The sequence below is a fragment of the Erinaceus europaeus genome, chromosome 7 (genome assembly GCF_950295315.1).
Source record: "Erinaceus europaeus chromosome 7, mEriEur2.1, whole genome shotgun sequence".
Lineage (NCBI taxonomy): Eukaryota > Metazoa > Chordata > Mammalia > Eulipotyphla > Erinaceidae > Erinaceus > Erinaceus europaeus.
The window spans coordinates 110,867,393-110,877,853 of NC_080168.1; the positions used below are offsets into that span (position 1 = coordinate 110,867,393).

At 54.7% G+C, this 10,461-nt stretch overlaps 1 protein-coding gene and 1 long non-coding RNA gene across 2 annotated transcripts in view; one reads left to right on the plus strand and one right to left on the minus strand.

Annotated features, from left to right (window-relative positions):
* Positions 1-10,461, plus strand: part of LOC132539497 (uncharacterized) — a 42,189-nt gene that overhangs the window by 21,648 nt on the left and 10,080 nt on the right. The gene's annotated exons all lie outside the window — the stretch shown is intronic.
* HOXC8 (homeobox C8) lies at positions 2,615-6,630 on the minus strand. Its single transcript, XM_007518157.3, has 2 exons — positions 5,765-6,630; positions 2,615-4,421 (listed from the first exon to the last, which is right to left on the minus strand). The coding sequence occupies exons 1-2, from the start codon at positions 6,198-6,200 to the stop codon at positions 4,129-4,131; spliced, it is 729 nt and encodes a 242-aa protein (XP_007518219.1). The 5' UTR covers positions 6,201-6,630; the 3' UTR covers positions 2,615-4,128.

A 10,461-nucleotide genomic window follows, 5' to 3' on the forward strand; every position in this document is an offset into this window, starting at 1 on the left:
ACCCAAGGTTTGCAAACCCTGGTCATACTGCAAGCTGAGTGGAAGGAGAAGGCAACTCCCCTGACAGGACAGGGTGCCCCACCACAACCCACAGGGGTCCCCTTTCCCCCTCTCCAAACTTCCTCCACTTTCCCTCTGCCGGATGCAGGGACCTCGTTTCTTTTACAAACCCACCCATAAATTTTATAACAGGTAGTTAAAAATTACAACGGGGAAGTGCTGGGCCAGCTCTTCACAATGGGTCCCGGGGAGAATGGGACAGCACTGAGGACAGCTCGCCGGAAATTTTACTTTTAGTCTGTGCCACAGCCTGTCCCCACATTGCTCTAATTGGGGTAGGGTGGCTTTGTCCACCTGGCTGCCACCTCTGGGGTATCTCATTTGGGGATGGTCACTGCACGTTCTGGTCTAATCCCCTTCCACCCCCAGGAGAGCCCTATCTTGTCCCTGGACCCCTTGCAATGAAGCAGAGAGGGAGAGAACAGGCAGACACATTTTTTGGGGGGAAAAAATCCACAGGATAAACGAATTTTCCTCCCAACTTAATAGCTGCATCATCCCGTCTTAGCGGTGGAGATTGGAATAATAAATCCAAGGCGAAACGAGCGAGATACTTCGACTCAGCGTTTTGAAAGCTACAATTTTTCACAAATCACAAATAGCTTTCGGAAGCCACTTTGATTGGCTAATAAAAAAAAATGTAAAGCATGAGCGAAAGCCCTCTGCTGCCGCCACCCAACTAAGGATCCTCAATCTGGGACTGGGAGTACTTGGGAGGAACCGCGTCCCCCAAGAGCGCCGGTCCGCTCTCTCGCAATTAAAGCTTCTCCATAAAACGGTTTTTCTCCCTCCTTTCCTCTCCAAATGAGAAAACAGAGGCGGGTATGCAAAAGAGGTGGGAGAGTTGGTATAGCCTGAGGGGGTGACTGGAGTTCCCCGGTTCTGCCCCACTCGTGGCTTCGCAGTGTCGCCCCGCCGCAGGCGCCCTCCGATGCGGACTGGGGCCCCGGCAGGCTGCACAGGGCCCGCGTGGACGCGCCACTTGGGGTGCGCCAGATTCCACCAGGTCCTTTGAAGCGCCTCGGGTAGAGCTCAACACTGGGCTCCTGGGCCCGCGATGCTTATTAATAGCAATTAGCTCGCAGCCATCCACATCTAAAAATGAAACAGGTCTCCTCCGCCAGGCTCTGGAGGAGCCGCCTGCAAGAGGTACTGGGGTGCACTGCAAATGCCCTCTTTCGGGGTCTCCCCAGGCCATTACTGGGAGTCTCCTGAAGCAAATAGGGTTACCTGTCTGGCGCAGCAGCAGAAAACAGGGGACCCCAGGTTCTGAAAGCTTTGCCCCAGAGCTGTTCAAAGAAGTTATCTGGATAAACCGCAGTGCAAGCTTCCACCGGCTGCCTCCTGGGGCTCTGGGGGCTCCCCAACTCTGGTACTGATATAACCAGGTATAGGGGTCCTCTTTCAGAAGGGTTAGGGGCCCGCTCGCCTGCCAACAGTGAAATGACACAAACCAAGAATCAGCCTTGGGCCTGAAACTGAGAACCCACTGACCAGGAAGGAGAGAGATATCTGGCCTGGAAATACTTAAAGCTTTGGGGGTCTGGTTTTTAATCCCAGAAGAGCTCATCCCTTCCTCTTTCCTTTCTTCTAGTCAGGCGACTTACATCTCAGGAATTCGGTATTATTTGACCAGAACCATACTGATATAAACAGATTCCCCAGAACCCTCTGAAGAGAAAGAGGCGCCCTTCTGCCCCTCCACAAGTCTCCTCTGTCTCTCACCCTTTATTGGGGTGGTGGGGTGGTGATAAGTCCTATGAAGACTGCTCCCCTTTCTGTGGCCCAGATGGGGGACTGGTCATTGGACAGGCCCATCCCCCATTGGGCCAGTGGCCTGACCACTGCCCAACTGCCAAGGTGAAGCCAGGAGGGCTGAGAGCCACCAGAGCAGAGGCTGGAGGAGATGTCATGGGCTGAGCCAGTCAGCACTACTGGTCCTTGGAATTGCAAAAAGTCACCCCTGACTGCTCACCCACCCAACTCCCCCTTCACCTTTCCCAGGTTACCAGGTTTAAGCTTCCTAACCCCCAGCCTTAGTAACCTCCCCCCATTTCATTAGGCATCTCCCAGTCAAGTCCAACAGACACTCAGCATCTGCCCCAGCCCCACATCTCTCCAGCCCCATTCAGTGCTCTAGTGCTGGGTGCTAGGTGCCAAAGAATGATCAGGGGGCTTCTGTGAATGCCAGAAAGAACCCCACGTCCTTGCCCTTAGCCAGTCCCTAGAAGCAGGAGGCCTGGCTTGGGGGGGAGGGGCATGGGGTTACAGTCTTTGGGCCCACCAGCTCCAGTGAGGAAGAGGAGGAAGATAGGTAAGAGGGGTGCTGGCATCACTGAGAAACCTGCTCTGTTGGGAGCCCAGGTCCCCAAGAGCTCCTGCTTTTCCTCTTCTCCCCCTCATCTGCCAGCCCTGTGCAGCCAACAATCTGCTCATGCCCCCCCCATAGTCCCAGCAGAGGCTACCTTTTTTCTGGAGTATTGGGAAAGAAGAATGGAGAGAAGGTGAGGGAGCAGGAAGGGGAGGCACTGTAGAAATAAAGTAAGTCATTCCATGTTTTCCTCCTTTTTTTTCTTTCTTTTTTATTATGACTCACGTATACAATACAAAGTACTTGGACCAGGAATAGGGCTGCCGGGACACAAAGTCTACATTCATAGCTGGACAGAAAGACCAAGGACCAAAAAAAAAAATCATTATTATAGATATATTTTTCAACATTTTTTTCTTTCGAGCACATTGCATAAACAGAGAATTCAAGACAGAGTTAACTATACATTCAGTGCAATTTAATTCTACTCTACTGGGGTTAGAAGCACAATAAAAGCGCACAGGACCGGCGGGATAGGCAGTCTTAGTTGTTGGGTTTTTCTTAGTGAAATAAGCAGCAACAAACGACGACAAAACTGCATTACAAATGCTCTCAAAGCAGGATGTCTCTCTATAGGTAGTGATAAAATACATTGGAGGTTTCTTTCTTTTTTTTCTTTTGAATTTTTCTTTTTTTTTTTTCTCTCTATGAGGATTTTTTTTTTCTTTTCATGGTTCAAGATTATTGCAGGTTCCCTTTAGGTAGTATGTTAAAAGATTCATCATCGGTACTAATATTATCATCATACTTGGTTTTCATGATCAGGGTGATTTCTGAGCGCTAAGACTAATTTGGCTTAGTGGAAGCTGGGCCCAGCAACAGAAATCTGACAGCGAGGGGAGGGGAGGAAGGCAGGCATAGGCCTGAGTGGCCATGGGTTGGCTAGGTAGGATTTTTTCCACCCCCCCTTTGGGCAACTACAGGCTCCAAGCTACCCCTGGAGGGTGGGGTGGGGAGGGGAGAGACACACATTTCTCAGGCATCCCTCAGATTCCCAGAGAAAGTCAAGGGGGCCTTTTTTTTTCTAAACAGGGGAGCCCCAAGGAGGGAGAAGAGTTATTCCTTCCTATCAGTCTCTTCTCTCTTTCCAGTTTCTCTTTTATTTTTTTTCTCCTTCCTTTCTTTGATTTTTTTCTTCCCTTTCCTTTGGAAAGAAAAAAGTCAATCTAATAAATTCACCCTAGCAAAAAAACAAAGCCATGGGTCTCCCCCACCACATGCCTATACACACACACACACACACACACACACACACACACACACACTTGGGGGGCTCCCTTCTAAAAATAAATAGCAGAGAAGCAGGGGGGGTGCAGTGTGGTAAGAAGGGGACTGAGGGGAGGGAGGCACAGAAGCCAAATCTCAAACCTCCCCTCCACCCAGGAAGGACCTGGTGGCAGGTGAGGGTGGGATGGGGGCAAGTATGTGTTGGGGACTAAGACGGAGCCCGAACTTTCTGCAGTGTCTGGGGCTGGGCTTCCTCCTCCAGTCCCCAAACAAATAAAGATGGGGGGAAGTCCAAAGGTAATAAAACCAGAGCTGCGAGTATCTGACAGGTAGTTAGGGTTGTGAGTGTCATTCTATTCTCTATAAAAGCAAATGACAGTCGTAAACTTCTCAATTTATCCGCTACCATAAAACAAAACTTCAAGGGAGTTGCTAAGGGTGTGTGTGAGGGGGTCCCTCTCTTTTTCTGCTCAGTCCTTGTTTTCTTCCTTTTCCTCCTCTTCTTTCTCCTCTTCCTCATTGCCTTCTTCCTCCACCTTCTCCTCATCTCGGGCTCCAGGAAGTTTATCCTTGTTGTTCTCCTTTTTCCATTTCATCCTTCGGTTCTGGAACCAGATCTTCACTTGTCTCTCAGTCAGTCCCAGGGCATGAGAGACTTCAATCCGGCGCTTTCGTGTCAAATAAGGATTAAAGAGAAACTCCTTTTCTAGTTCCAAGGTCTGATATCGGCTGTAAGTTTGCCTTCCGCTGCGCCGCCCCGGAGCTGGACAGAACAGAACCCCAGTGTGGTTATGTTTGGGTGGGGGCTTGCCTGTCTCCAGCTCTCCCTCTCTTGAAACCTTCCCCTTTCTGCTTGCCCCATTCCCCTCCCTCTTTCGGTAAAGTGCTGGAGAAAGCTGGCAAGGGCAGGAAAGTTTGGGGGGCTTGTTTTGGTCTGGCTTCACCTTGGGAACTGGCGGGCACAGGGACAGGGTCTGTCTAGAAAGTAGGGGGTTGCAAGGGCAGGACAGTACTGTAAAGTCTCTCCCCCCCACCAAGGCCTGCAGCTCCAGGAAACTGACGCTGGCAGCAGCTTTGTTTACAAGTGCAGAGTGGCGTTTGGTGTGCAATGTGACAGACAGAGACTACTTCCAAAAGAAAGGGAGGGGGCTGCTCCAGGGAAGCCCCTCCTTGGATCCCTGTGCTTAATGTCGTTCCAGTAAGAACAATCATTGATCTCCTGGAATGTATCACTGTTTGGCCTGATTGCTAACTGGAGACCAGCAAATCAATCACGGGCCATCCCTGCTGGAACTTGTCGCTTTCCCGCTTCCCCTTTTGCTTCGAAATTGGGCCATGAGGGGCCACCCTTGAAGGGGCTCATGACCTGATCTGCTCAGGGCATCTCAAGAAGAACCCATAAACCTCTCCTGAGGGTGAGGGAAAGACTTGCTCAGGGTCCTCTGGCCCTCAGAGCCCTCTCCTCTGAGTGGCTTCTCTTCTTTTCTGTGCTCTACCTCCTCCCCTCTGCTTCCCTGTCCTCTCTCCAACTGCCACAAGTGAAGCAAAGTTGGGCTTTGGCCCTAAGGCATGTTCTCTGTGGGGGAGGCTCTGGGGTCCTCCCAGAAAGCCCCAACACCTGTCCTTGGGGTCTCTGTACCCCTGACCCAGCTCAGGGAGTGGAGCAGGAGTCTCCCTGGCTTCCGCTGGCCTGTGGAGGAGGCTCTGTCTCCTGGGGAGACTGATTAGCTCCAAAGGCTGACAAGCATAGTGTCCTGGGGTGGGGGGGCTCCCTTCCCAGTCACCTCCCCAACTTTGCCTTTGGAGATGGGAGAACTAGAGACAGGCGGGTAGACAGCGGTGGAGACAGAGTGATCTTTTAACCCTTTGCTCCCAGGCACCACCTCCCCCCACTCACCCCCCAGCCCCCCAAATATCCCAGCTGAGCCCCCGCGCTCCACCCCCCAGCTGACCCACCCGAGCTCCAGAAACCCAGTCAGGCACAGGGGTGGGGCAGGGGAGACCCCAAAGCCAGGAGGGAAAGCGAGGGCAGACAAAAAGGAGGCGAGGGAGGGGGGAGACCCCGGAGCGCGGGAGACCAAGGGGGAAAGAGAAAAGGCTTCTCACCGTGGGGTCTCATCCATGGAAACATGAGGCTGGGAGACGAGTTTTGATTTAAGTGGCCTTGTCCTTCGCTACTGTTAGTGTTGGCGGAGGATTTACAGTCGGGATATTGCACCACGCTCGCCTCTTGCTGAGCCCCATAAAGGGACTGTCTGGGGAGCGCCTCGTAGCCATAGAATTTGGAGGCATCTCCGTGGCAGCTCAGCGAGCAGGGGTTCTGCTGGTAGCCCGAGTTGGAGATGCCCGAGGTGCCGTGGTGGAAGAAGTCTTGGACGTGGTGCGAGGCGTGCTGGAAGCCGGGCGCCGAGCCGCCGGGCCCGTACACCAGCGCATGGCTCCGGCCCACGCTCTGGGGGAACCGGCAGTCGTAGTAGGCCGGCTCCAGGGACTCGCCGCCTTTGTATTTGGAGAACAGGGGGTTGACGAAGTAGGAGCTCATGCTGGGTACATGAAAACCCGCGGCCCCCTCCCCTCTGGCTCGCGACTCCCCCGCCCGGTACCCCCGAAACTCCCCTCCCCCCGGGAGCGAACCCCAGGCCGGCTGGCCCCCCTGGGTTGGGCTGGGCTGGGCTGGGGGCCGGGCTGGGCAGGTGGGGGCCTGGGTGCCGGCCGGCCGGCTCCGCGAGCTCCCGGCTGGGCGGCGGTGGCGGCGGCGGCTCCCTTCACTGACGGTAGGTAGAGCTCGCTCTCCTCACTTCGCTCTTCCCTTTAACAGCCCAGGCGAATTCCTCAGACTCCCGGCGGTGGCGGCGCTTACACGCGATTCGCGTTCATCAATCCACGACATGAAGACAGGCGAGAGAGAGAGAGAGAGAGAGAGAGAGAGAGGAGATGGCTGGCGGGGGTTGAGGGGTTCAGGCTGGGGGGGACCTGGAGGAAGGGGAGGGGAGGAAGGGGGAGGGATGGGGGTGTGGTGTCTGTGTTGGGGGGGTGAGCTAGCCCTAGCTGGTGGCTGGGGCCAGTTTTTCCAAGGTGTACAGGGAGATCTGAAGGTGCCTCACACACCCCCCCTTTTTCCTTCCTCCAGAGAGAGAGAAGGAGAGGAAGGGAGAGAGAAACAGAGACCTGAGCTAGCAGGTCAACTCAGGTTACCTCAACAGGTACAAGCACCCCTGAGGCCAGGTGCCAGCCAGGGGGAGTATGCTCCCAGCCCTGGGGATGTGATGGTCTCTCTAGAGGGGGTCAGTCCCTCTGGGGACTTTGGGCAGTGTGTGTGTGTGTGTGTGTGTGTGTGTGTGTGTGTGTGTGTGTATGAGTCAGACCTTCAGTACTCCAGACATCATAACCTCCCCCCATGCATCTGGCCCCTCTCCAGGAAGGAAAGCTTCCCTGATTTCTCTCCATCTTTAAGACCCTCTTGCCAGCCTGCCCTGCAGAGAGGAAAGGGCAGGTCTGGGGGGCTGACTCCTTACCTCCCTCAGGGCTGCACACCCCCTACCCAAGGCAAGAAGTCCAAGAAATGGACAGGAGCTTGGCTACTTTCAGGGACAGAGGAGAGGGTGGCTCTTGGCAAACCCTGGTTAGTAGGGGGCCTTCTGCTGGAGCAGGCCTCTCACTGGGCCCCACAGCCCTGACCCCATAAGAAAGGCCAGCTCACCTAGAAGCCCCCTGACTTCCCAACCCCCCCCCCACACACACACACACATTTCCCCAGGCAGGCTGCTGCCCAGGCCAGGATGTGGATGGGAACTGTCAACATATACTCTTTAAATATTTATCCAGGATTTCTCTGGGGGGTTCTCCCCTCTCCAAGAAAGGTTAAATTCAAGTTAGTTCTCTGGATAAAAGCACCCCAGTCCATCAGCACAGCACCTCTGACCATCAGGGCACAGACAGAGAAGAGGGGGAGGCAGGCATGTGGCTCTAGGGTGTGGAAGGGAGGCAGAGGAAAAAGGAAGGGGGGGGGGCTACAGTGTGTAAGGTCAGTCCACACTGGGCTACACTAGACACACACACACACACACACACACACACACACACACACTTCTAGTCAGAAACACATCACATGTAGGCTTGATGAAGCAGTATGGGTGTCCAGAAGCAGCCCTGTCACCCGAGTCACAGCACACATGTGCACACACAGGAGCACAGTGCCTGAGCATGCATTCGCAAGAAACAGAAATGTGCTACTTATTTCTCCCCCCACCTCCTGGGGCTTCAGGGCTGGACAAGAAAGGAGGTGGTTAGAAAAGCAATCTTTTTCCTCCTTGTCCCCAGCTCAGTTCTGGGGATAGAGGAAGGAGTGGAAGTGGAGGGGAGGGGAGTCCACAGAAAAACCAGCCTCTCAAGACATCTTATCATAGCAATTGCCCCAAAAGTGGCCACCATCAGCCACAGTCCCAAAGAAGAGTTACTGTGCCTCAGCAACAGACACTTACAGGAGAGCTGCTAATTTGGAGCCTCCCACCCCAACTCACCTCCCTGGGAGTTAGAGGACCCTTTCCCAGTTCAGAGCAGCAGGGGAGAAAGGTCAGAGGTAAGTTCAGCCTTCCCTTCCAGAGTGTGGTCCAACTTTGGTCCCAGCCTTGCCTTCCCTGTCTGAGTCTTGGGGACTGAGCTGAGTGACTGGGGACTCTAGCCCCCCAGTTCCTGAGTCCCACACTGGGGATCATTATAAATACTTTCTCTTCTGGACCTAGAAAAAGAAGTCTGGGCAAGCCATCTCAGCAGTGAGGCCTGTGCCTTATCTTTTAGAGGGTGGGGGTACATCTCCACATTTTATGGTCCAGCGAGAATCCTGCCACAGAGCTATTCTTCCGGGCCTTTGTGTCTTGGAATGTGAGTGTCCTGGGTGTACCGCCACCACAGCCTGTTCAGGGAGCCCATCAGTCCCCAAACCCCTCACATGGAATCGGTTTCCCCCATTGGGGAGATTCCTTGCCTTTTCTTTCTTTCTTTCATTTGACTTTTTCCCCCTTTTCACAAATGTCTGGTTGATTTCGATCCAGGATCCTGGAAATTAAAAAAAAAAAAAAAAGAACTGCCAGCAGCCATCCTCACCGGAGCATCTGTGTTCCTCGCCCTGAGGTCTGCACCACCCTCCTAGGTACCACGGATTTATGTTCGTTTGTCCGGGTCATCCTGCCTTTTTGTGTTAATTACGCGCAGCCTGCTTCGTGCTTATCTCCTCTGCAAAGAGATTATTTGCTATGCTCTCCCTTCCGAGAGCCTCCCGATCCTACTGCCAGAGCGAGGGCTTGTCTCCCGCCACCACTCGCGATTTATTTACACCTCGCAGGTGAGAGGATTGATTTGCTCAGAGTCAGCGGGGCCAGGCTGGGCCGGGGGCGCTGGGCCTTCTCGCCACCGTTGAGATTCTGGCCTCAAATGTCTGTGTGGCCAGGCCGGCCTGTGGGTGGGGGGTGGGGGGGGAACCGGCGTCTCTAACATTGAGCAACAGCGCCACCTCGCGTCCACTTTCTCCAATGCAATCCGGCCGGAAGGAATGCCACCAGCTAGAGGGAGGCTTGACCCAAAGGTAGAGAGGGTGGGGAAGGCTTTTCCCAGTGGGTGTGCTACAAAAGGGGGGTCGCTGGGAGGGATGCCGCCTCCACCACCACCACTACCATCACCACGATCGCTGTTCTTTTTTTTTCTCCTTCCAAGTTCTCTAGACAGACTTCGCCAAAGATTCCGCACGCTTTTCTCCCCCTCCCCTTTTTGTACCTAAGATACTGAGCCAAGGAGCCCAGGCGGCGACCCCCTCCCCACCCATTCGCGCCCCACTTTGGCGGCGCATCTCCTGGCTGGGACAGCCCTGCCAGCAGTTGCACGCAGCGGCGGCGAACCCCCCACCCCCACCCCGCCCGCCCGCCCGTCCGCACGCAAGCACACACATCCTCCTGCTCTTACCCTCCGTGCGGCCTCTGCACCGCCTGGTCGGCTGCAGGACTTGGCTGCGGGACTCGGACTTGTGCAGGCGGCGGGTCGCCCCCTGCTCCCAACCTCTCTCTCTCTCTCTCTCATTTTCTCTCTCTCTCTCTCTCTCTCTCTCTCACGTGCGCTCTCTCTCTCCACCTCTCCCTCCCAGCCAGTGAGGTCCTGTTTTCTGTGGGCCATAGACAAAACATTCCTATAATCCGATTTCAAAGGGAAGAGTGTCCACCTTATTTAAACCATAAAACAATTAAGCCCAGACGTCTAGCCAGCTCCGCGCTGCTGTTTTGTTCGTCTCCATTCAGAATCCAGCGCTAGGAGACAAACAGCGCCATAAAAGTGGCATTTCGGGGCCGCGGAAATGTACCTACCCTCTGCCTTCCCAAGTGGAACCCCCTTTAGAGTTTTGTGATTCTGACAAAGGAGCGGGGGTGGGGTGGGGGGTGGCGGGGGGACGTTGGTTAGGGCGGAAGGGTGCTTGCTAAACCCCTCTATCCCCCACCACCAGCTTTGAGTTCTCTCTGCCCAGATGTATGTTGTTGCTGTGTTGTTGCTATTTTAATGCACAAATCGCAATAAATAAAACTGGAATCCAATCCTGACTTGCAGGCTGAGGCTCAGCTGTTCTAAGTGATGGGCTGGGCTGGGCTGGGCTGGGCTGGGCTGGGTGGGCCTGCTCTGGATCCCCAGCTCTGTCCTGAACTCTGGGGCTCCGCGGCCCTCCTTCCTGCTGGCAGTCAGGCCAGTGGGGCGGGCTGCAGGAAGCAGGCGGCGCTGACAGCGGGGCAGAGGAGGCGACAGGGCCTGGGAGCAGGGGCGGGGTG

Excerpts from the sequence above, each read along its gene's own strand:
- HOXC8 (XM_007518157.3), bottom strand. The coding sequence starts at position 6,200 with ATGAGCTCCTACTTCGTCAACCCCCTGTTCTCCAAATACAAAGGCGGC. Across the intron at positions 4,422-5,764 it reads TCCATGGATGAGACCCCACG|CTCCGGGGCGGCGCAGCGGA; the intron begins GTGAGAAGCCTT and ends TGTTCTGTCCAG.